Here is a 26653-nt window from a genome sequence, read left to right on the forward strand (position 1 = left end):
AACTGTTTTGGTAAACAAAGACCCCAATTGGTTGCTATGCAGCGTGTTGTGTTGTGATTGGTGAGTAAGACTGAGGTATGCGAGTTATGCTGGTTAGGATGGATGGAATATCTGGGGTCGGCTTTTACATGCCCACGGACGGAAGGTGATAGTGGCCATCTGCTGCGTGACGGACAGATAGATCGGAAGCTTGAACCGAGCGTAAAATAGTGATAATGAGCGCAAAGGTGTCCTTTTGATTCATGCTTATTTTGAGAACTTTGTGACTAAGAAGTCTGTTGGCCAATCAGGCTGTTTGACACACACACACTGACTCCCGGTTGGATGGAAGCCATCGGCATTTGGTTCCAGCAGGAGCTCGTGGGTGCATGTGCGGCTTTTTTTTGCTCCTACAGGCTGAAGCTCTTTCAGATGCACTGCTAAAGGCCATAGTGTTTAAACCAAGAGAAGAACGGAGGTTTCTGTCTGTTCTGTCTTCCAAGTTTATGTGAGCTGAGAAGAGTAATCTACTGTCTGCACAGCTGACATTCAGAGGCAGGACTTGACCATCCTGGCTCTTTCCTCTGGTATGTCCGTGCTGTATATGACCAACTTGGGTGTTTCGTAATCACTCAAGTTGTGAAATTTTCATTTGGTCTGCTGTTCTGTCTGCTTGGCTTGTGCTTGCTTATTTTGCATGTTGTTTTGTGCCATATATCACAGAGAGTTCAGAATAAGTGAGATTTTAATATGTAGGGCATGAGGACTCTCTGTTTTGTTGAATAAAGTGTGTTTGTGTGTGTAGTGTCTAAACTTTTGCTGTGTATATCGTCAGAATAGAACTTCCCATTCTGAAAATTTGCGATCATAGTATTGTTGGTGATATGACAAAACACTGAAAAATAGTTTATTTATTTTAAGAATATACCACTGCAACATATTCACAACATCGTTAAATATTTGAAAACCACAAGAACTAAGTACTGTAACATAATTATGTAATGTTACACAAACCTACCACAATACTAACAAGCAGAATATTAATTAAATGCATATAAACTGCAAATATATATATATATATATATATATATATATATATAAATGAATAGGCTTCCCTGTAAAGATCAAAACAAATACAAAATAGACTGCTTTTAAGCATGATCAAAATAAGGTTTTTTTTATTATTATTTTAACAATTGCAACAATGTTATTTTGTATGTGAGTCTTATACTTTGTACTTCCCATGAACATACTGCATAATGGAAAACATTTCTCTTAGATTGAGATTGAGGACATGGATTAGATTAGTCCAACCACTTAAACACTTAATTTTGGCCTTTAGGTTCATAAATCATAAGTCTGAAGATATTCACTCTGATTAGGAAAGAAATCTGTTTACACTGACGAAAATAAACTGGCTTCATAAGTTCACGCAGTGCCGCCATCTGATTAGACTGTCCGTCATATTGGTCATTGCAAAGGGGAGACGAAAAATGGCTTTTTCGTTGTAACCAGTGAGCTGTTAACAATCAGAGAGAGGCTGTTATTGTAGTTGAATCTGATGCGAGAAATGGCTGGTGGGGGAGGCTGGTACGGGGTCACAGGGTAGAAACTGAGGGAGAAATCTGAGCAAGGAGGGGAGGGCTGAAGTACAGAGTGGAAGAAAGGGTTAGAGAGAATGGGAGTAGGACAGCTGACTGGGTCTGGAAGGATAGGGTTAGGGGAGTGTGTTTGTACGAAAGGGAGAGATCTGTTAACTAACTGAGGGGGTGAAAATGTGTGGGTGGGAGGGTTTGGAGTGTTAGGAAAGAAGAGAGTGACTGAAGCAGCTGAGGGATTGAAGAGGCATGCATTGCTGTGTGTGCACCGACATCTCTTGCTACTATTAATACACGCTGGCCTAGATCACCCCCACCACTCATGCCCCCATTCACACACAGGCCTAGCAGTGCCATGAGGGCAAGACACAATGTAAGGGAGTAAAAGTGGATGGAGGGGGAGCAATGCATTTGTCATCTTCATTCCTTATTAATTGTTCACTATGTGTTGAAATGTGTATGACTTACTAATTGTTGTTGCTATGTATATGTACACTATACACTGTGTTCAAATGTTCGTGGACACCCCTTCTAATAAATGCATTCAGCTACTTTAAGACGTGCTTATTGCTGACAGTGATTGTGACACTATTGGTCTAGTCCCTAGAGAGATTTACAGTATTACCATATTTTTCGCACTGTAAAGTGCACTTAAAATACTTTAATTTTCCCAAAAAGGCGAGCGCCTGGTGGTCAGGTCTTCACCCATGGGACCCAGCCGGCCCCAGCCCAAAAAATAGCATTTGTCCACTCTCTCATGGGCTTACAACCTGTGGGAGAGGCAGTGATGGGGGTTCAGTGAATTGTGGATCGGGTGGTGGCCAAAGGCGGGGGCTTTTCCTTGCCTGCTCAAACTGGCTCTTGGAATATGGAATGTAATCTTTTTTGGCAGGAAAGGAGCCTGAACTGGTGTGTGAGGTTGAGAGGTACCAACTAGATATATGTGTAGGCTCTGGAACTTGTCTTCTCAAGAGGGGCTGGACTTTATTCTACTCTGGAGTTGCCAACAGGGAGAGACATAGGGCAGAAGTGGGTTTATTAGCTTGCCGCCTGTACATTGGGGTTTTCTCAGGTAGAGGAGAGGGTTGCTTGCCTGTTCCTTTGGGTCAGGAAATGTGCTCTGACGGTTGTTTGTGCCTATGCACCGAACAGCAGTCCATAGTACACAGATTTCTTGTTGTCCTTAGAGGGGGAGCTTGAAAGCGCTCCCCCTGGGGGTTGTTTTGCTTTGGGACTTTAATGCCCATGTTGGCAGTGACCGTGAGACCTAGAGGGGTGTGATTTGGAGTAACGGTCTTTCCAATCTGAACCAGAGCAGGGTTTTGTTGTTGGATTTCTGTGCTCGTCACAGTTTATCTATAATGAACATCATGTTTGAGCACAAAGGTGTCCATAAATGCACATGGCATCAGGATACCCTAGGCCGCAGTTCAATGATTGACTTTGTAGTTGTGTCGTCAGACTTGCAACCATGTGTCTTGGAATCTCGGGTGAAGAGAGGAGCTGAGCTGTCAACTGATCAGCTAGATTAGCTGAGTTAAATCAGATGGCAGGTGAAAATGCCGGACAGACTTGGCAGACCCAAGCCCATACCTTTGACTGCATCCCAAAGGTTGTCTGTGCCTGTCGTGGTGGCAATCCTGGAACCCGATGGTGGATACCATGGGTAAGGGAGACTGTTAGGCTGAAGAAAGAGTTCAATCAGGTCTAGTTGGTTTGTGGGACTCTTAAGGCATCTGATGGGTATCAAAGGGCCAAGTGTGTTGCAGCTTTGGCTGTTGCTGAGGCAAGAATTTGGGTGTGGGAGGAGTTTGTGAGGCCATGAAAAATGATTATTGATTGGCTCCAAAAAGATTCAGTAGAAGCAGAAGAAGATGAATGGATGGATGAAGTTTAGTTTAGCACTGAGACTAGAGCAGTATTAGCATATTAGCATCAGCCACTAAGCGCACTAGCTCTTGCGCCATTCAGAGGTGAGTATTATCGACCTGTAGCCTGCTGCTAACCCCAACTAGCACTGCTAAGTGCTAGCTCTTTCGCCAATTAACAGGTGATTATTTACGTATTACAATGTTTGTACAAGCTACGTGAGACGAACCACTAGCTAATATTGCTCTGGCTTACTGGATCAATCAGGATGTCTCAGTGTTGTTCTGTTGGCTGGCATTTACGCCCTGTTAGCGAAAGAGGTTAGATGCTAATGCTAGTACTGCTGCACCGAGCCTTAGTGGAAATATGGAAATCTAATCCTTTTTTTTTTTTTTTTTTTTTTTTTTTTTTTTTTCTTTTTTAAGGATTACAGTTTTGTTTACTTAACTAAGCTTAGTTTTACAGGTCCCTACTAGCGTCACATTATGTTAGCGTCACAAAATAGACGTCTATGAATAGTGCGCTTTATAATCTGGTGCGCCTTATAGTGCGAAAAATATGGTACCAATTGAATAGGACTCCACTTGGCAAAATGCCTCCGCCCAAGTGTGGGCTACAGAGGTGAAGGCGGTCCATCTAATAGCTTTAAGTTGAGGTGAGGCAGTCATCCAACATCTTGACCTCATTCACTCTCCTAACACTGAATGCAATCAGATCCTCACAGTCATATTCCAGAATCTTGAATTCCAGGAACACTTCTCTATTCTATAGAGACGGTTGCCCCTCTCTGCCCTGCAAAAACAGGACCCCTTGATTTTAAAAGGTGTCCCAAAACTTTTGTCCATTTGTATGTATGTATTTTTCTTTCTTGTTGCTATAGCAGCCAGAACAGAGGAATGGCCATACCCACCATGTTTCACTCGAGTAGCGATATTCTTGAGGCAACGTCCAGCTCCAGCACAGGAGGAGGTCACGACCCCCTGTTCCAGACGGAAAGTGAGACTCTAATGCAGCAGACTGTCACTGAGGAGACTGGCATGGCAACTGTTACTGCTCACACAGAGGGTAAGAACATCTCAGCTGTAGTTCAGTCTTGTTATAGCGGTTATAGTATGTGTAGTAGCATGTATAGTAATCATTCTGACTAGAAAAATAGGTGACAAAGTTAAAAAATATTAGGTTATTATTAATGCCAGTACGTGGTGGGATTCTCCTTTGAGACTTTTACGGTTCTGCTTTCTGCTTGTTTCTTTCTTATGTTTGGTGTTTTTGATGTTTATTTGTAACAAATAAAAACTGGCTGATGTCGGGGTGAAGGTAGATGGAGGGTGTGGTTAAAGCTGTAATATTTATCATTTCTTTCTCTGTTTTCTCTGTTTCAGGTGAGCAGTGGCAAGAGTTTAGGCCGTCAAGTGGAAAACACAGCATGTTTCAGCCTCCTCTTAGTAGAAGGTACACATGCTAAAGTACTGACTGAAATTATATACAGTAGTTATCTTGTGAAATGGTTCTGTTTTTTATGACTTCTTATTACAAAGTCAATAATAGTTCAGCAAAGAATAAGGCTTATAGCTGCCTCATGTGTATTACCTGTATAAATAACATATTCTGTACAGTTATTATTCTTTCATTTATTTATTTTTTTCATGATGAAACACTTACAAAGTGTTACACTTAACAATAGAAATGGGAAATTATTCCCAGATCCAGGAGAAACAATAAGGGAGCAGCACACTGGACAATAAAAACAGCAAATTATTACAGAGCATAACACTAAAACTAGGGATAAAAAATGGATAAAAATATAAAAAATAATTAAAGAGAATCGTGTTAAGCTACAGAAGGATAGTTAATAACTGCCAAGCATCACTCTGACCAACAAAAGAAAGGAAACAATTGCAGAGTATTCCACTGAATAATAGAAAGAGAAGAAATAATGACAGAGTATCACACTGAATAAAAAAAAACAAGTGTATACAAACCATCACAGTCAATAATAGAAAGATAGGAAGAAAGTTATAATGCATGACACTGAGTAATAAAAATCAAGAAAACAAGTACAGAGTATTGAACTGAACAATGAAAAGATGGGACACAGTTACAGAGCAGTACATTTAACAATAGAAAGATAGAAAACCATTAAAAAGCATCAAAGCAAACAGCAGGAAGATTGGAAATATTTCCAGAGCATCACACTGAGACAAAGGAAGATAGGACAGCATTACAGACCTTTATATTAAACAACTGAAAGGCAGAAAAAAATTATTTGCAGAGCATCACAATAAAGAATAGAAAGATGAGAAGCACTTGCTCAACATCACACTGAACAATCAAGAACAATTGCAGAGCATTGCACTAAACAAAAAAAGGCCAAGGATACAAGCAGAGAACATCACGCTAATTAAAACATGAGAAACAATTACAGAGCATCACACTGAACAATAAAAAGATAGAAAACAATTACAGAGCATCACACTTAACAGCTAAAAGAAAGTAAACTATTACAGATCATCAGATTGACCAATAAAAGTTACAAAACATTTACAGGCCATCACACTCAAGAGTGAAAATATAGTGAACAACTACTGTAACGGTTTAAGAGTTAAAAAATGTTTTTTAAATGTTTGTTGATTGTGACAGCAACTAAATGCCAATATTTACTACACTAAATTTCAATTACATTTGGGGTATATTCTTGATTAAATGTTAATGACCAATAATGCTAATTTGAAATGTCTGTATTCACATGTTAAATATATTTGTTTTATTTCCAATTTAAAGCTCTTCAGAAGCTCCCTCCTTCAGAATGCACCATGAAGAGCATAGAGAGGGGACTGAAGGTGAAAAAGAGATGGCACTAGGACAACGGCACTCGAGGGACAGAGTAGTGAAGAAGTCAAAACATGGGAAAGAAGAGAAGGAGAAAAGAGCATCTCTTACGCCTCAACCGCTTAGATACCCTGAACAAGAGGACGGTCTCTTACCAACACGCTTCTCCTTCAGATCCCAGAGTACTGGTCAGGGAAGGTGTAGGCCGGAGCTTGAATCCCTGGAAGAACATTCTGCTTTGGCACCAGATTTTCCCCACCAGAGGACCCATTTTCCAGAGTGTCCCTTATTTAGTGCCGCAGGGCTCTGCCTCCACAGGCTTGAAGTGGGCTGCTGTTCTGACATTTACTCGAGTATCGGAGGCTCAGATTGTGCTGGGCAAAATTCTGACCCTGACTCTGTGTACATTTATGCTGAGAGCATCAAGGGCTCCACTTGTTGCAGTATGATGCAGCAATGTGACTCTATTTGCCTGTATGCAGAAGGTCCACAAATGTCATTTGATGTTCTTAAAAAAGATGTTTTTTGCAAAATTGTAAAAAAGAAGAAGGATGTAACTGGTAACACAGAAGAATCACACTCTTTTGAGCAGAACATGAGCAACAACTGGAGCTTTGACCCCTCAGGAGACAGCACAGAAGCCGTTTTTGGATCAGACAATTCCTGTGGATCCTCAGACTCTCTATTCATGTATGCAGACTGGAAGTGGAGCCTAGACTCAAACGCTGCTGAGGTTAGCCTGGGCTCTATAGACAGCCTATCCGAGGCCCAGTGGGGCTCTGCCTCATCCAGTTTAAACTCAGGTTCTGAAGCTTCTTGCTACACTGCAGACTGCGGCTCTGAGTCCTCCTACTGCACAGTTGTACGGAGCTGTGACTCAGACTGTGAAGACCCTTTCAGCACAGGCCGCTGCTGCGCGTCACCTGTCGGCAGTAGTGAAGACATGTCCATTGACCTGTACAATGCTTGGACTGAGAGCAGTGATGGGGATGAGGCCTGCTGTAGAGGTCCAGAGAAGGAGATCGTTTCAGATGCTCCTCAGTGTAAGGATTCCTCTACAGTCACCCTGAATGATCTGCGTGGTGTTGTGACCTATACAGATCACTACAGCTTCTCAAGGTTCTTCTGCGAGATGGTGAAAGAGGCAGCACAGGACAGAGGTCCTGAAAAGCTGAATGTCAGTGAAGGATTTCTCTTCCACCCACAAAAGGTATGAAATTTGAATAGTTGACTATTGTTACCTTAACATGGTTAACATGTTTGATAGACAAGTTTCCAAACTGTTCTTTACTATAAACTGCCTATTTATAGTAAAAATTACCCCCCCCATCTAACATTTTTCATACATACATTTTTTCTGATTATCAAACAAACTGTAATATCAGACAAATATATTTCCCAATGCATTAACTGTGATTAACCACATTTTCTGGAAAGGTTGCAAAGGTCAAATATTATAAAGGTGTTATCTAACACTTTGAGCTATTATTTACAAATGGAAAAAACACATATCACTGGTGAACCTTTCCAAAAATGGCCGGCCTACCCAAATTACTCCAGAAGGGTATGGGCAACTCATCCAGGAGGTCACAAAAGAACCCAGAACCAAATCTAATGAACTGCAGGTCTCACTTGCCTCAGTTGAGGTCAAGTGGTAATGATTTAATAATAAGAAGGAATTTGAGTGAAAATGGTCTCCATTGGAGAGTTCCAAAATAAAAAGCACTGCTGACCAAAAAGTCCCCACTTACATTTCACAAATAATCTTGATGATACAGTGGACTTTGTGGAAGGTGTGTGTCCCGTTACATCTGGTTTAAAAGTAACACGTTTGGCACAACCAAGTTATTAGGTTTAGGGGGCAAATACTTTTTCACATGTGGCCAGGTTGGTTTGGATAAATTGGTTTGGATTCTTGTCTTTTAGTTTTTGCAGGCAAAAAACTCAACATATCGAGAGGGACGGGAATACTCCTTTCTTCGGCACATACAGAACGGATCATATGGAGATGTTTTCAGTGTCCGGGACAAACAAACAGGATTTACCTGTGCTGCCAAAAAGGTAAAATCAACTCACTTTGCTCAAGTTTACATTATTTTGGGAACTTACTTTCTAACAACGTAGTGCACTCTCCACAATTTTAATGACACTTTAGCCTTTATCTGATCGAGTGGCGCCATTAATAGACATGATTCTCAGCTACCTCTGCTTTTACATAGTGTTTTGCTACCCTCCTGTTTTACAACTCACCCTTTTTTCCATTTTCATTTAATGTGTTTATTGTGGCCTTATTTATAACAAAAAAGAAGCTGTATATGTGCATAACATTACATTAGATTAAAAATTTGGGCTAAAGTTAGGGTTAGGTGTAGGGTTAGGTTATGTTTTGACTTAAGTTGCATTTAATAGACATTTAGTTAAATGTTCGTTGAATGTCAGTTGAGCATCAAAGAGGCCATCAAATGGACCATCCAAGTAAAGTGTTACCAAAGTATCTAATCATTGTATAGTTCACAAAATATAATGATATTGTAAATTATGCTAATGTTCAATGGATAAAATGTACTCAAAATGCATCCTGGACCAAATTCAGGGTTTAGGACATCCACATCCAAACTTTTTGCTATACACACTAATTTTGTAATTTGCTGTATTAATTCATTTTGCTGAGATTATCTGTATATATTCTCTAACACTGTGTGCTTGGCTGCCTACAGATTCCTCTGAGTAGTTTCAGCTGGGAGGAAGTAGGGACATGGAGCCGACTGGACTCCCCACGTGTCCTCCAGATGTATGGAGCAGTAAGAGAGGGGCCCAATGTTGTCCTCTTCATGGACCTTAAAACAGGTGGATTTTGGTAACTGTACATAAAAATGTACAATAACAAAAAATTGAATAAAAACTGGTATCAGCAATTGCACAGTTTCTAAAGGTTTGTTGGTCATCCTCTAGCCTTTAATAATAACAGAATTTAGGATGGTGGACCAGTTTAAATCTAGCCTATGTGGTTGAAACTTCCCCACATGTGATAAAGTCCCCAACAACCCCCCAATGCTGTGTATGATGTGGTTATACTAGTGGTAGGAAAACAATGATGAGTGAGGCGGATATAAATTATATATAACAGCAGATCAATATGAGGCACCATAAAGTGGTTAGTAAATGTACACTGCAAACAATGCAATTAAATATTAATATTATAATTTAACTATTGCTCACTACCTACAAGACATTATATTATAATTCAGACACCTTTTCTCATTCTATTAATTCTGCATTATTAAGTTTTGTTACGTAAATTAAATCATTCAATTGATGAGAAAATTGATGTGAAAATCTTCAGAATCCTTTAAATAACCCAAATAGACCTATGTTTTTGTGTTTGCGTTTGATAACTACAGTCGTGTTATAGACTTTGCAGTCACTGTGTCCTGCCACTATCATTGCACACAAATTCACACCAAACCACTTTAAATCAATTCAACCATTAAATTAAGCAGATTTATTTACATATATTTTTTTAATGTAAACTGTCCAATTTAAACTTCCTCTTTCTTACTCTGTTAGGTTCTCTTGCCCAGTTATTGAAAGAAAAAGGTGTACTTCCTGAAGCACTGGCGCTTTATTACCACCGTCAGGTGCTGCAAGCTCTAGAGCACCTGCACAGCAGACAAGTCATTCACCTGGATGTTAAAGGTAAAGAGAAATGCTTTTCATTTTCGTCATAAATTCATTATTACATGTTTTTATACAGTGTTTTTCTGCCTTGGTCCTGGTCCTGGTGTCCCCCTGCCCTGCACATATTGATGGATTTCCTGCAACTCAACTCTGAAAAGGCTTGTTAATGAACTGCATAGATGAATCAGGTGTTTGATGTTTTGGTAGCAGTGAAGTGTGCAGGGAAGGACGGCACCAATATCAGGTTTGAAAACCTAAAACCTTAGAGTTATTCTTTTACATGTGGACTGTTAAAGCTTTATCATTCATTCAAGTGTTTGGAAATCAGCAGTGATGCAACAGCACCCGCTGCTGGTACAGCATGTTCATTGCACATTAGTACAGTACAAAATACACTGACTCCACCTGAAATTGAAGTAAATTATCTGGGTTTGCTGCAGTTGGTCTGCAGGTCTAGGTTCAGCAACAGTATGTGCTGAAAGAATGAGGTCAGCTGAATATACTGAATATAGACCAGGTTATTCAATCAATGGATTTTTTCTTCCCTGATGGCACAGTCATATGGGGCTGGAATTGTGAAAGAGTTCAGGGAGCACGAGATCATTATTTTCACACATGGATAGTTCACCACAGAGTCCAGACCTTAACCTCATTGAGAATGTTTGGGTTCTTGGGTCAGACTCTTTCATTATCAATGCAAGATTTTGGTGATTAAAATGAATCTAAAAGCGGTCTAACAAAATATTAGTGTGTGACCTTTCTTTTTGGTGCCAACATTTTTTTGGCAAGGCAGTGTAGAACTGCCCACTTTCCTTGTGTCTAGTTTTAAGCTTTATAAACATTTTCTGTGTGTGTGTGTGTGTGTGTGTGTGTGTGTGTGTGTGTGTGTCTAGTGGACAATGTTTTGCTTTCAAAGGACGGCATGGAGTGTTTCCTGTGTGACTTTGGCTTGTCTGAGATGTTGGACCAGACTGGATGCAGCAACAAGACATTCAGAGGTACATTTTTTCAGTCCAGGATGTCTCATTATATAAACTGTTACTAAAATAAAATGATAACTTTAGTATTTCAGCATTAAGATTTTAGCATCATTCTATCGTATTTATTTAACTGGGATTTTCTCTGTGGTGCATGTCTACGTGGTCCTGTACCCATGTTTCCTTGCTTCATTGAGATTTGCCTTCAGTGAAAAATTTGGGACTGTGGCATAATAGTGGCCACATTACGTACAGCAAGAATGTTTAAGTTTTAAACGTGCTTAATTACTTTTACTTGGTAGACGTTGAATCTTTGTTGAAAATATCATCTGCTGTTTTAATAAAAGTGCCCCTGAAAATAAGCAAAAAGATACTAGCACATCCGTTGTACCCTTAAGGCTCATTTATACTCAACATTAAATATGGATACAAATAAGCAAGTCTGTCCACTACGCAGCCATGTTTGCAGCACCACTGGGCAGTCATCTGCAATATAACTAAACCAGCATCCCATCTATTTGAATGGGGAGAGCCCAAAATTGTTTCAAAAATATTTGATAAGTCATTGATAAAATATGGTAAAAAATACTAATGAATAGTTTGTAGTGCTTTACTCAATAATGTACAAAAAAACATGTCCATTTTGGCCAGTTTTGGCTACTGTGCTTGCACAGATCTCCATTTTATGGGAAGCTTTACCCTCTAGTACACTGATGCTCCTGAGATGGTGCAATCAGCAAGCGGATTGGCTCTTTTTCTTAAAGGGTAGGGCATTCTGCATAAATAGATGCCTTAATTCATGTTTCAACCAGTGGCTAATCTCTTCTGTACTCTAAATAATGTTCTAAAATGTTCTAAAAAACAGACATGTTGGAAATGGAGCAGTACCACTGGAAGTCTTACAGGAAGTGTAGCCAATATTTTGAATAAAACATGACCGGTGCCATATGAACACAACTGACAGAACATGCATTTATTGCAGAAGATTTTCCACTGTTTTCCACCATTTACACTGCTGTTTATTTCAGGATTTTTATTTGAGTTTTGTGAACTGCCCTCTAGTGGGTATATAGCTTAACTTCATGCCAATTTTAAAAGATGCATTGCTTGATTTCTGTACATAAAGGGACTGTAAATAAGCTTTTAGGTGCACAAGGCATCCTGCCCTTTGCAAAACCATCTAAATCTATGGAATTCATGTGTGTATCTGTGTTTCAGGCAATGGCTTGCGTGGAACCGAGAGCCACATGTCCCCTGAGGTGGCACGAGGTGATCCTCGCTCTAATAAAGCAGATGTGTGGAGCAGCTGTTGCATGCTGCTGCACATGCTCAGTGGACATCAGCCCTGGACAAGATACTACACACACCCGCTCTGCCTGAAAGTAAGGCGTACTGGTACTGTAATCCAGATTTAAAAAATAGCTGCTGTGGTAGTTAGCATTCTACTTCTACGTGTAGAATTCTACTTCTACGTGTTAAATTGACATTAGCAGCTTTTCTAAAAAGTGTCTTTGGCTGGTTTCATGCTACAAACTTTAAGAGCGTCTGTTATGAATATATTATGTGCAGATTGTGAGTGAACCTGCTCCTCTGTGGGAGATTCCTCCTGGCTGTGACCCCCTGACTTGTGAGGTCATCAGAGGGGGATTGGTAAAAGAGCCAAGAGAAAGAGACTCGGCAAGAAAGCTGCTGGAGAAAACCACCAAAGCTCTCCAAGCTGGTGAGAAGCTGTTACCGAAGGTCTTGATGCTTATTAGTAATTATTTGGAAAGAATGCATGAATGTCAGCTCTTTGTACGTGATATTTCTAGTTGTGATACTATCTTGCAGGTTGAGAGGATCTGAAAATATATCAGGCCAACAATAAGACTTAAATCTGGATGTTGTTGCATTAAAGGTGCTGTATACGTATTTGTATTTTGGAGAATGACTGTCGACAGTTAAACTCAACAGCAAAACAAACACACCCCTTCCAGGCATAGAGCTACATCTTCATTCTTTCATGTCTTTCATTATTCAGCCTTTAACCGTCCACCAGCACAACACATCCTATTCATTTCAATAGAGAGAGCCGCTGCATGAGTGCAGCCCCGCACTCCGACAAAAAGTTCTGCTGTGTGTGAGAGAGGCACACACCAGCCTCACACACACAGAACAGCTGCCTTTCAACCACTGAGGAGAAGCTGAAAACGGATTTATATAACTGTAGATCACAGTGAGGTTGATTTAAAAATCTGAAACTTATGATTGACTAAACCTGTTGCTTCATTTGAATAAAAAAAACGTCACGGATACGCCCACATGGCGAGCCGAGACATCAGGTGTTCTGTCGAGTTGTGCTACCTGGTCAAACCGTGCTACTCTTATGTGTATATTTAAAAGTAAAAATACAAAGAAAGCACAATATTAAAACATGTTTCCAGTAAGAAGTTCATGTACTATATTTATAAAGCCTAAATCACCATTTCAGGGTAAAGTTATGGTAGCAAGAGTTTATTATACTCTGTTTGTTTTAGATATTTTATTATTATTATTATTATTTATATATATATATATATATATATATATATATATATATATATATATATTTTTTTTTTTTTATTAGGGGGGCCTTGACGCTTTCAAGTTGTAAACAGGTGGGCCGTAAGGTAGAAAAGGTTGAGAACCCCTGATGTACAGGACCTTTAGTGTGATGCAGATCTGATTATTTTAAGTTTTTCAAATATGATTTGAGTTACTTTCATATGTGGTCCTAGATCAGATAAATGTAAACCATCAAGAAATCCTAATTAGATCTGAAAATCTGAATATATTAATATGGCTTGTAATTTGAATGATGCCTTGTCCTGTGTAGTTTAAAATTGTCTGATTTTGCTAACAGACTTGTTTGGTTTTTCTTATATGCTGCATATGTTAATTCATAGTGGGTGAGATCTCTGATCTGGTGTTAACTCACCTTTCTGACACACCTGAGCCCCATAACTGCCAACCAATGAGCTTTGAGAAGAATACAACAACTCAGAACATCCCATCCTCCGTTCCTGCAATAGCAGCCCCCTGTCAGGATCAGCCCTCGAACCCCAGAATCCAGTGGGTCAGCATGTGGAGAGAAAAAGCAGAAGAGGAGGATGAAACTGATACAGATAAAGAAGAATCAGAGGAGGAGAATGCGTGGGACAAAGATGGAGATATGGATGGGGTGAAAACAGATAAGATGAGAGTGTGGATGGAGAGATACTGGGGAACAGAGGAAGATCTGGCCATAACAGACAAACAGCATTCATTTTCAGAAGATGAGAGAGAAGTTCATGCAGAAAAAGAAGACTGTGACATTTACGCTAAAGTAAAAATACCATCTGATGAGGAGGAGAAAGATCAAGAAGAAGAAGAAGAAGAAAAAGAACTGAATGATACAAATTGTGACCTAAAAGAAGAAAATGAAGCGGAAACAAGAAGCCCAGTGGAGGAGGAGGCTGAAAGTGAGAATGAAGGAGATGACGTTGAAGAAGAATTAGAGAGTGATTTAGACAGTTTGAGGGAGCTGGGAAGTGATTGGGCAGAGGAAGAATGGGAGCCATTCCAGCGCCTGCAGATTCTCTATGGCTCAAAAGCAAAACATCGTTTGTACCTTCAGCATGAAGAAGACAACTCATCAGACACAGAGGAAGATTCCGTATCATCAACAATACCAAGTGAGTGTCTTGTCATGGACCAGATACAGTTATGGTAGCACAGTTATATTGCCAAAAGTATTCACTCACTCACTTATTGCATTCATGTGTTCCAATCACTTCCATGTGCACAAGTGAACTGCCTTCATTCCTATTCTCTCTCTCTCTGTCTCTCTTACTCTTTTTCTCTTTTTTTTCTACAGGTGGAGAGAAGATGAACGTATCTAAAAAGAACTCTAAATTAACTCTCACTTGTCACCGCAGCACTTGTTCTTCTGAACCTGAGCTTACCGACAAGGTGCCCAAACCAAACACACATCCACAGTTAAGAAGCTGGACACAATGCAGAATCATTTATACTTTAACTCACTCTTTCTTATCTTTTACAGAACTCAGATTGGTCAGATGATTTGAGCTCAGGGGTGTTCTCCTCATACAGTAGCCTGGCAGATGGGCAGAGCTTTAATGTGGACTGGTCAGTGTCCACGAATCAGCCACCTTCCTGCTGCTTTGAGGGTAAAATCTGTGATGATATTTGATATGCATGTCTGTACAGAATTTCAGAAAGTGTTAATGATGTAGATGCATTTTTTGTGTGTTGTGTAGGTCTGGGGGTGGATATCTGGGTGGAGGATGTGAGCGGTGAGACTCTCAGGATCAGAGAGAAGTTGAAGGTGAAGCTGGGTCATGTTGCTGTAGGAATAAGTGCACAGGTGAGAAATACCTCACATTATACCAACTTGTATTATTGTGATTATTGTCATTTATTGAGGTAGGTAAAGGTAACCACCACCAATCCACAACCACCCCCCCATGCTTCCCCCTCGATTTAGCGTACTTATCTGTGGTTTGGGACACCATGTCAAAAACAGTATAAAATCTACTGAATTTAACTTTTTTGTTTTAAGTTTGTGACTATGTACTGCAGTTTATGAAATCAATAACATAATTTACATCAACTATAATTCTTTGTTTTAATCTTTACTCGCATAATTTTGTTGCTGCTACTTTGTCATGGCTGGCGTTGTTGCTATGCTAAATGTGTTTGTGGCATAGTAATGCTGTAAGAGCTTCGTTCAGAGTGGCATTATTATGCAAAATTGGCACTTCTAGACCTTCTCTTAGTCATTCACATGGCGATGTCTGAACTATCAAGGGTATGAATAATTTTAAGCACTGCAAAGTTGTAGCAAGGTACTGCAAAAAATAACCCTGTTTTCATATTGATTCAAAGATCTCCATGAGGACCTTCAGCCTGGCCACCCTGGACGGGAAGCTGGTCTCCCCAGATTTCGAGGTTTTGGAGTCTGGCCTGTGGCTGCAGTGCATCCCTGTTCCAGATGACAGCACTTGCTGGGACTGGAGGGTCAGAGATGGAAAACTGGAGAAGCAAGAACATGACGAAGGAGCATCTGATACCTGCTCGACACTAGCAGCCTAAACTAAACCTACACTACCTAAATTTACACTGAAACTACATTCCCTTCTTTTTTCTCTTCCTTTCTTTATTCAGCTTATTCTTGTTTTCTATATGATTGTAAATCAATATGTTACATCTGTACAGTAAAATCTCTACTGTTTAAGACACTGGATTGTTTAGCTTCATTTCCTAGTTTCCAAAATTGTTTTATTAAGTAGGCATCAGAATACAGTCATGTGAAAAATTAGGACACCCCATGAATGAAGGCATTTGTTTTTTTGAACCTATTTAAACATTTAAACATTGCCAAATCCTGAAACTTAATCCCATTGAAGTACTGTGGGGCCTGGGGTAAGAAACCTATAAAGCATAGTTCGGCATTAGGCGGCTCGTGGGCCAGATGTGGCCGCAAGCGTAAAACATCTGGCTCGTGAGGTTGTTTGAACTATAATGAACGATAATGAAAAAAATAACGCTTCTCTGGCGAACTTTCGTTTACACGCCTTCACCGTCTCCGTCACGCTTGGCATGACTTTTATTTTCGCACGTTCTCGTTTTTACGCAGAAGAGGACTGGGTTAATATCAGGGACTGGTAGATGGTTATAGGAATGTTTGAGTTTATTTTAGCCAGAGTGTGAAATACCAATAGAGCAAATGGTGTCCTGACTTTTTCCTCACAAGAAACATACATTTTTGTTTATTACATTTTATAGCTGATCTCTCAATATTGTTCAAAGAACCCCCCCCCCCATTTATATATAACATGTCATTTGTGTCTTCAGCATAGTTTAAATTTCATACACTTTGTAACAGTACTTTTTAAAAAAATATATTCTTAATGAACATATTTTTGCTAATATTTGCAAATATTAACCTTCACTTTAAATAATTTTTCTACATTTTATCCAGTTTTGTTTCATGTGAGGGGCCTGGTTAAATAACTACAAAGCCCCTAAGGTGACATTATAAAAAAAAAATAATAATAATAATGCATGGCCATGGCTTATTAAAGTGTAGACACAAGCTAATTAAGTTGTGCCCAGGACTTAATTGTCCCGTTCGCATTTCTTAATAAGTCGTGGCAAAGCAATAGGATCTCGTCTGAAAACTGCCTGTCCACCTTGTCATCTTTGAATAACCAGAAAATCCAGCCACATGTGCAAAGATGTCATCTAAGCAAGGTGATACTTTGAAGAATCTAAAATTTAAAATATATTCTGGTTTAACACTTTTTTCCATAATTGTACAACACATATCATTTTAATATAATGAAAAAAAAAACCACTTCATTTAAAAAAAAAAATTGACTTGTATACACAACACGTCTGTTATTTGGTTTGGTTGTGTGATAAATCCATATGCATTTAATGCATATGCATTGCATGATCTCAATCGTTTAGTGTAAATCAACATGTGTTTAGTATTATCGTAAGTCTTGAGACTTGGCTCACTCAAAAAGTGACATGCACAATGTCAACAACCAATAGAAGAGCTATATTTCACGTGACTGTTTACAAACAATTTGAAGAAGAACACATTTCATAGAACGCAGTTTATATGCCTTATATTTTTCTTACTTTAATATGAACAGCATTTTAAACACAGGTAGCACTTTAAAGTCATTCATTATATTTATTATTATTTATTATTTATTATTATTAATTATTTCATTTTGCACTACTTTGTCTTATTGTGCAGAGTTTTTTTTTTTAAGTTTAATAAATACACATTTAATTTTACCTAAAACAAAATAAATGTATAGTGGTGAAACTGTGATTTTTAAACAAGACTGTAGCAAAAAAGGGGGGCGGAAAATAGCTTATAGGCAGAGTTGAAAACAAAATGTATTCTATTAAAAAATATCAAGAACTAACAGTGTGACAGAAAAATAAACTGTTAATGGGGACAGAAGCTGCGAGTGTCTGATAAATCACAGTATTGATTTACACATATTTGTAACTTAATATGTAACATGTATTGTAAGTAAACTCCACCAGAAGCCTGATGGGAAATAATCTCAGAAAGAATCTAGTTGCAGTTTTTGCAGTTAGTGATCCCCAGTCTTTGCAGAATCTTAGTCTGTGAGTAAAAAGTCTGTGACTAGTCTTTAGATGTGAGAGGGGGTCAGACTTCAGTCTGTTAAAAGTCAGAGTCTGTTTAAAGTCGTGTTGTGTATGGACAGCATAAGGAGGATTTCCTCGCTGTGATTGGGCGGGTGTTTGCGGTGGGCGGGGCTTCTGAAAGCCATTTTGACGTGACAGCAGTGACCGAGAAGTCTCCAGAAACTCCGCCAACCAGGTAAAATTTATTCTGAAATACAGTTCAGCGGGGTTTTATCGAGTGTGGGGTCTGTTATTAACTCTGTAGTTCTGTTCCTGTAACTTTTTCTCCACTCTGAATACAGTACCGCGCTCTCAGTTAGCCCGGTTAGCTCCAGCCTGTTTATGTGGATAGGTTAGCCGCTAATGCTAATATGGTAACAGTTAGTTTCGCTCGCTAACGCGCTTTAAGAGTAGAAAACACCTGGATAACCAGCTGTTTCTCACTCTAACCAACCCCGTTACCCGAATAAAACCACAACTTAAATAGTAAAAACACTGTCATGTCTAAATAATGTGAGCTTGCTAACAGTAGAGGAGTGATTTAGTTAGCAAGCTAGTTAGCTAAATAAATGGGTTAACCCATCTAGCGTTAGGTTAGGTTAGCTTAGCTTAGCTAGCTGTTAGAGTCATGTTGAAGTTCTGAGTCCTGTGAAGAATATGGGCGTTTTCTAGGGTAAGCTGATAGCTAGCTTTATAGTTTGTATGAACATTTCGAGCTTAGTTAACTAATAATGTCTTGTCAAGTAACTATATGGTAAGTTATATTAGTTAGTTCAAGTTTATATTCCAGGGTAGATAACTTATCTAATATTATTAGGATAGAAGCTTCAGTTTGTGAGTTTGCTCAGATTGTGCTGTAAAGTTAGGGAAAACAAATCAATTCATTTTATCAATCAGTTTATATTGTCAGATTGTTCGTAAACATTAATGGCCTTAAAATGACAATATCAATTAATGTAATAATTTCTGTATGTATGTCTTAAACTATGATTAATTACAGAATTGTTGTATTTTTAAAAGGGTGTGAATGCTTGTTTTGTTATGCTATTATATTATCGCAACGTCCGTGAAATTTTGCATCTTTGCCTTAAACAGTATTATTGTAATGTGTGTGTTTTGGACGATATATTGTCCCATACATTATTGCGCTTAACAATATTATAGTTATTTTAAGAACGTTAAATGCCACTGACATAATGATAATAGAATAACAAAGCAAATATATCGTTTCAAGGACAACACATTTCTAATTATTTTTTTACCTACTACAGTTCACACTGTATGTACTCACAGTTATTGGAAGCACTGTTCATTGTTATATGTGTGAACAAACATACAAATAAACACGATAGATGATATCACGATTATCAAATATTATAGAGATAACTTCAATTTACTTTACAATAAATTGATAATGTCATTATAGTGACAGTCATAGAAGTCAATGATTCAGCGTGTAATGATATTAATAACTACTCCATATATCCAGGATATAATGTATAGTTTTTAGTAGATATCTATTGAGTAATGAGAACAGCGTTAATTTTCTTTTTGCTACAAACTTTCTAAAAACAAAGTTGTATCTAATGGTCCTAAAATAATATCACTATATTTCAATAATAATAATAATTATTATTATTTTTATTATTATGATTTAAACATTTGGGCGATAATATTGCGTAAGATTTGATATGGCACACCTCTAGTGTTAGGGCTGCAGCTATTATATTGGTAGTTAACGAATCTGATGATTAGTTTTTCGATTAGGAAACAATTATTTTTGTCAAGCTTTTTATTGCTTTTAAATAAGACACAACTGTACATGGATTTAGGTGCCCAGAAGATGTTTAAATGGGAAACGTGCTGATATTTAGTGAGAAAATATATAATCTGTTTCAATTGGGCACTGTTGGAGACACGGAGCAAGTTGATTGTAAACAGTGATTGAGCCCATTATCCCAGTATATTTCTGTGCTCTGCACTTGTGTAGTGCGATGCTGTTACAAAGTAGCGATTTAGTCGGCAGTAGTCAGAGTTGACAAATTTCTATAATCAACATTTTTTACTATAATGACCTTTTATAATGAATTTTTAAAGCTGTTTTTAGGCTCAGCCATTAAAAACCATGAATTTAGATAGAAAAATAATATTTAGAGCATAGAGCATTTAAAACATATTCTACAATATGTAAATATCTTATTAAGTCTTTTTTTCTGTCTTCAACATATTTTATAATTTCCTGAAAAGTTACTGTTAAAGTTATGTTAATGAGTCGATATGATGTCGGTATGACTGTTGAAAACAGTGATTGTGTTTTGTTTAAGTTCTTATTTTATTTGTCACAATTTAATAATTATATCAGTGGTCTTCTTATTTCAATTTATGGAAGGATTTTTCACTCTGAAAATAATCCATTTTATTATACAAATTATTACAAAATAAATGTTTTATTGATCTTAGTGTTCCTCCCTAAAAGAGAGGATAAGTGTGGTTCTCTATTATAATTTTCAGTTTCTGTCTCTGTCTCCCATGTTTGTCACTCAGAGTTGAGAAGATGGGGAATGTCTTTGCCAATCTTTTTAAAAGTTTGTTTGGGAAGAAGGAGATGAGAATTCTGATGGTGGGGCTGGACGCAGCTGGAAAGACCACCATTTTATACAAACTCAAGCTGGGAGAGATTGTCACCACCATCCCCACAATCGGTATGCGCTCACACTTGCTTAGATGCTTTGAGGCTGGATTTAGTTTCCTCTGACCGTATATGTGCACCTTTCACACTCTCCATTTGCTGTTTTGTCTTTTGTGTGCATTACGTCTCTTGGTTAGAGACACAAAGATTCAGTGTCTTTGTTCCAAGTTCAAGTTGAAAGACACACCCTCACACACACTCCTCTTGCCATGTCCTTGTTTGCTTTGAATTTCCTGTACAGTGCACAGTATGCTTTTGTCTTTATCTTGACCTTATCTTGGGTGTGGTTGTATGTGTGTGTGGACTGAGGATTTATGGAAAGGAGGAGGGAAGTGTATTTGTAGAAAAACAATATGTAAAGGCAGGAGTCGTTTTAATTGTTTTTCAATGTGATATTAAGGCAGTTTATATGCAGATTTTAAAACACTGTGTTATTTTAGGTAACAGTCTAGGTTTAACAGGTTTGTGTATGTGTGCTTAATTTCCAGGTTTTAATGTTGAGACAGTAGAGTATAAGAACATCAGTTTTACAGTATGGGATGTCGGTGGTCAGGACAAAATCAGACCGTTGTGGAGGCACTACTTTCAGAACACACAAGGTAGGATCTCAAGGTAGTTTTCTTTTATAAGCAGGAACTACTTTACTGTGTGGGAGAGGATCTCCTTAAGCCTTAATGTGTTTATCAGCCTGTTTTCTTCCTTTTTTTCTTCCTGTTTTTCCAGTAACTGTCTGAACATTATATATCAAATATTTCAGGGACTGTTTCAGACCTTGTATATATTGCGAAAACCTGTCAATGTATTACAGATGTCTTTAAAAGATTGTAGTCATTTATTTTTTCATTCAATAATTCATTCTTACATGCATTCATTTATTTATTTCATTACTTATTTACATACTCAGATATTAAGGCAACAGTAATATATATATGCGCTGAATCTAAAATAAATTTTTGGTTAAATTTAGAAATAAAACCATAATTGACTTTCCATATTCTATACACACTAAGGCCACTTGCTTCCAGAATGTTTTTGTAAACATATATACATATTTTTTTTCCCTCATCTCCAGCAGCTTTTCTAAAAAAAAATCTACTTGTAAAAGGATAACATACTTAAGTTTCTCGTGAGAACATGTCAGCCCAGCAGGGTGCGCCAACATCTCATGGCAGGAAGATTTTTCAACAACAACAGTGATTTTTATTTATTTATTAATATTTTTTTTACTTTGTTGTTCAAAGCGTAGGTCTTGTAAGTGCGAACGATTTGTGTAAGACTTGGCTTACTTACCCCAGAGGAACTGTTAATCTACTATGCAATTCAACAATCTAACGACAAGAAACCATAACCTTTTGATTGAGTGCCTAGTGCTCTAATTGCAAAACTCCTTTATGCTGTCTGATTTTCTATAACAGTGAAAAATGGCTTGTGTGTCGTAAAGCATTATGTTACTGCATGTTTCTCTCTCAGGCCTGATCTTTGTAGTGGACAGCAACGACAGAGAACGAGTAAATGAAGCGAGGGAGGAGTTAACAAGAATGTTGGCAGAAGATGAGCTCCGTGATGCTGTTCTCCTGATTTTTGCAAACAAACAGGTAGGCATTAGAGTTTGCTAATTAACAGAAAGAAGCGTTATTATAAAAGCACTATTGTTAGTATTGGTTCATTAAAATTATCCTTGTGTCTTTTTTAATTTTATTTATAGATGATAGTTTCACATTCTCTGGGATGTGTATAATCACCAATATTAGATATTTCTGGTCTCTCAGGCCCTACAGTACCCTCTGCTGGCCTCTCTGTGCTTCATTGTAAAGGCAGGTCTCAAACGCAGGGCACTAATATGCTAATGTGCTTTGTTATGAACTAGTGTTTTACATGCTTCTTGTATAAGTCTGTAATATATAAATATATAATTAATATATAAATAATAGGTTTTAACATTTTTATAGAAGTTGTTTTATAAAATCTGTTTATATAGTATTGTTACATTCTGTAGCCTGTGCTAGTTAAAGGAGAATGGAAAATTTGAATAACAGCTTTGTTGAAACGAGGTTTCTTTCAGTTTCAAGTTAAATGCCATTTAGCAGTTGAATTTTTTCTTTTGTGTTGATGTATTTTTAGCATTTTGATATTTCCACTCACCAACAACTTTTTGAAATATAGAGTGATGTAGCCAAGCAGTCGTTTTTTTTCCACACATGTATGACATGAATATTTACTTTTTTATTTATTTACTTATAAATAAATAGTTTAGTGTCAGGTTCATCAAAAGGGAATTAGATTTATTAAAATAATTTAAAATAATTGATTAAATGAAATTAATATTGGATAAGTCTCTACTTAACATTGCACAGATCAAGTGCGTCAACACGGCTCTAAAATAAATCGGATAATTCCAGATCAGAGCTGCTTTTAGATATGGTATTAATTTGGATAAATATTTGTATCATGGTCATTTGATCTGAATTAGAATGTACAAGTTTCCTACTTTGAGTTCACTGTACGTTCACCATCATTTATGGTTTATGTGGCAGCAGGGCCTGAGTTAATGCCAGTGCAAATGCATTAATACATCTGATCTTACAATGCTGACTACTTGCATAGGTCAAAAATAGAACCCAAGTTATACAAGTCTACTAAACCAAAAAGTGACATTTTTAATTTTCATCAGTTTGTCTAAGATATAGTACTGTGGTTACTTAAACAACGTAGCTTGAACGCAGGTAACTGCTGGTAATATTATTTTTTCACAGAAACTGAATTTTCTTGATGTTAGCAGCTTCATGATACATAGGTGGTCTTTATTGAATGTCGCTAAAATACATATGTGGAATATCTTTAGACTCAGAAACAGATTTATGATAAAGCTTTCAGTTGCATAGTTAAAGCCTATATTGTATATAGTTCACTCTGACGTTACATTGTTTGCTTTCTAAAAGCTTTGTAATGCAATTTGATGGTACAACTAATAGCACAGATTTGCTGATACGACAGTGATATCCTTTATCAAGCTTCAAATATTGATATTAGGTGCAAAAATGTAAACTTAAGGCATACCTGTCAAGTTTTGGACTTAAAAATAAGGGATTTTTTCCACCGCCCCAACAGCCCAAACGAGGGAAAAAAATAAAATAAATAAAAATAATATATATATGTATATATATATATATATATATATATATATATATATATATATATATATATATATATATATATATATATATATATATTATATATATATATATATATATATATATATATATATATATATATATATATATATATATATTTATTTATTTATTTAATAGATTTAAAATTGAAATTGAAGGGTGCACAAATTTACAAAAAGGACATGGATCAGATATATTCCATAAGTAAATAATAGTCCTAAGGGGCCTACACAATTAATAATCTTTCATTAATACTTCTTTCTATCGTTCAGTCCACTCCTGATCAGTTCAGTTAATTTCAGCCCTCTTCACATTTTCTCTCTCTCCAGCTCAACCATCTCTTCTACCCCTTCTAAATAATACCTTACATTACATTATAATACATTACACCACAATACTTGAGATTTAAACAAATTCTAACAAACCCTAAAACTAGCCCTGAACTAATAGAGTTTGGAAATGATAGTTATTGGCTGATCAGGCACATCAGGGCAGGGCATTATATATATATATATATGTAGATTTTTCTCAAACCCTGAATATCTATCTAGCTAATTCTAAAGTTAAGCTAACTGAGTCACAAGCTGTATTTTATTAAACACACAGTGGGTTTAATTTATGTTTTGATTCAGAGAAGAGTCTTTTTAACCAGCTATCAGAAACAATCTCATCACAGTTTACATGGTTAGTTACCTTTCTTTTAGAAAAATCTCCGTATATCCAGATTAGTTTTAACGATAGCTGCTCCGACTAGCTGCCTGAACTCACAGCGAGGGGAGGGGCGGGGCTTCCCGCACACTAAACTGCGCTCCGCAAAACCAGCTAGCTGATTGGCTGTTTCTCCTGAAAGGCGGGACTTTCTCCTTGAACCGGCACCACGATTGGTTAAGAGACACACAGCGGTCAGTGCATTGTCGCCTGTGGCCTATATATTTTTTTATTTAGTATAATACGGGAAATTTACGGGAAAATACTAATACGGGAGGACGGCGGGAAAGAGGAGTAAAATACGGTAGTTTCCCGGCCAAAACGGGAGACTTGACAGGTATGACTTAAGGTGCTTAAGTAATGTATTCTATAAGTCGTTGTAAATCCCTTGAAATGTATTGCAAGTTAAGAGAATTAAATTATTTTTAAAAATGCTGCATTGTCTGATCATGCCGTCTTGCCGGGTTGTTCCTCCAGGACCTGCCCAATGCAATGAATGCTGCCGAGATCACGGATAAACTGGGCCTTCACGCACTGCGCCATCGCAACTGGTACATCCAGGCCACGTGTGCAACCAGCGGCGACGGCCTCTACGAGGGGCTTGACTGGCTCTCCAACCAGCTCAAAAACCAGAAATGAGCCATTCCACCGGCCTCTGAGTGTCTGGCTGCATGTATGTGTCAGAGTGAGACACACATGGAGGCAGCTTTAGCCTAAACCTTGACTGATCTTGATACATTTCCACCTCCCTCACCTCTGAGTCCTCCACCATATGGGTTTAGACTTTGCTGCCTCACAATGTGTTTGGGAGACGGATGCACACACTGTATGATTTTGAGTGTATGTTTACTTATAGTATGCATGTGAAAGAGAATGTGTTTGTGTGCGTGTCCATGTATGAAGGTTTCTGTCTGTCTGCTTGAATTGAGGATGACTCTGGTGTGCCTTTTATATACATATCCTTCCTTTAAATCACCCGTCAAACCTGTAAGGTGGCTCACACAGCTTTCAGTTTCTGCTCAAGTATTTTCTCCTTGTTCTCCATTTTGTTTTTTCTTTTAAAGAACAGTGTAAATGAAGGTTCCTCCATGTTGTCTGTTATAGGCAATAACCCTAACAAAAACCTGCCACTAGTGTTATGGACATGCGGCATTTTCTATTGCACTAGTATATAAACAAGGAACGGTGAATTTGCCCTGGTGTGTTGGAAAAGTGGCATTGTAACCTGTATCAGGTTGGGAAGATCAGGCTCCATCTTTCTTTGTCCTCTGCCTCATTTTGAAAATGGGAAATTATGCTTTTTACCTGCTTCTGGTGTAAAAATTTGCATGAGAGTGTAAAAGTAGAGAAGTTAATCTGACTCTCGGTTCATGACTCTACTCTAACCCCCACGTCCAGTGGCAGCACGACCTCAAGCTCAACCACAGACCACCCAACATTCCCTTCCCAGCCCCACCACAAACTGCTGGATTTGATTTAAATTAAAAACTCTAAAACATGAACGGCTTCCCTCTTGTTTTTTTTCTAGCTTGTTAATGTGCTACTTTGTTTATAGTCATGTTGAGAACAGCTGGATTTCAGAACCAAACCCCTCATCTGTCTGTACAGCTCTGCTTCCCTCAACATCATCACTGAGTCAGTAGTGGCCTCTGGCAGGATGATCAGTCACAATCTCAGGTAACAGTTGTTGAAGGGCAGTATGCATAAATAAAAAAAACAACAACTATTTACATTAGAATTATATGTGTGGCTGTATTTCTAAGTAGAAATACATTTAAATGCACAGGAACTGTTTCTTTGCTCAATCTAGTAAATTGATAAAAGCATTATGAAGCATTGAAATAATTTTAGTTAACCAGAAACTGCTAAATTATTAAAGAATTAACCAGATTTAAGTTTGTTTGCTATGGAGCACTTAATTATTAAAAAGGGAGTTGAAATTTTGCATATGACTATGCATAA

General features: G+C 37.8%; 2 protein-coding genes across 3 annotated transcripts; both read left to right on the top strand.

The window, feature by feature from the left end:
• Positions 1 to 46: 46 nt before the first annotated feature.
• LOC103047161 (uncharacterized) lies at positions 47 to 16184 on the top strand. 2 transcript variants are annotated; one of them, XM_022673939.2, is made up of 15 exons: positions 47 to 566; positions 4327 to 4511; positions 4829 to 4898; positions 6228 to 7485; positions 8202 to 8336; positions 8993 to 9122; positions 9843 to 9971; positions 10847 to 10951; positions 12149 to 12312; positions 12500 to 12650; positions 13855 to 14622; positions 14805 to 14899; positions 14991 to 15117; positions 15208 to 15314; positions 15836 to 16184. In XM_022673939.2, exons 2-15 carry the CDS (start codon positions 4343 to 4345, stop codon positions 16040 to 16042), a joined length of 3615 nt encoding a protein of 1204 aa, XP_022529660.2. In that variant the 5' UTR covers positions 47 to 566; positions 4327 to 4342; the 3' UTR covers positions 16043 to 16184. The 2 variants fall into 2 exon arrangements, with proteins under 2 accessions (XP_022529660.2, XP_022529661.2); XM_022673940.2 differs by having other exon boundaries at positions 4330 to 4511.
• A 2048-nt stretch (positions 16185 to 18232) lies between these two features.
• On the top strand, positions 18233 to 26193 carry arf2b (ADP-ribosylation factor 2b). Its single transcript, XM_007236350.4, has 5 exons — positions 18233 to 18320; positions 20669 to 20826; positions 21302 to 21412; positions 22284 to 22408; positions 25169 to 26193. The coding sequence occupies exons 2-5, from the start codon at positions 20679 to 20681 to the stop codon at positions 25328 to 25330; spliced, it is 546 nt and encodes a 181-aa protein (XP_007236412.2). The 5' UTR covers positions 18233 to 18320; positions 20669 to 20678; the 3' UTR covers positions 25331 to 26193.
• The last annotated feature ends 460 nt before the right edge of the window (positions 26194 to 26653 follow it).

Source organism: Astyanax mexicanus, chromosome 6 (assembly GCF_023375975.1).
Source record: "Astyanax mexicanus isolate ESR-SI-001 chromosome 6, AstMex3_surface, whole genome shotgun sequence".
Lineage (NCBI taxonomy): Eukaryota > Metazoa > Chordata > Actinopteri > Characiformes > Acestrorhamphidae > Astyanax > Astyanax mexicanus.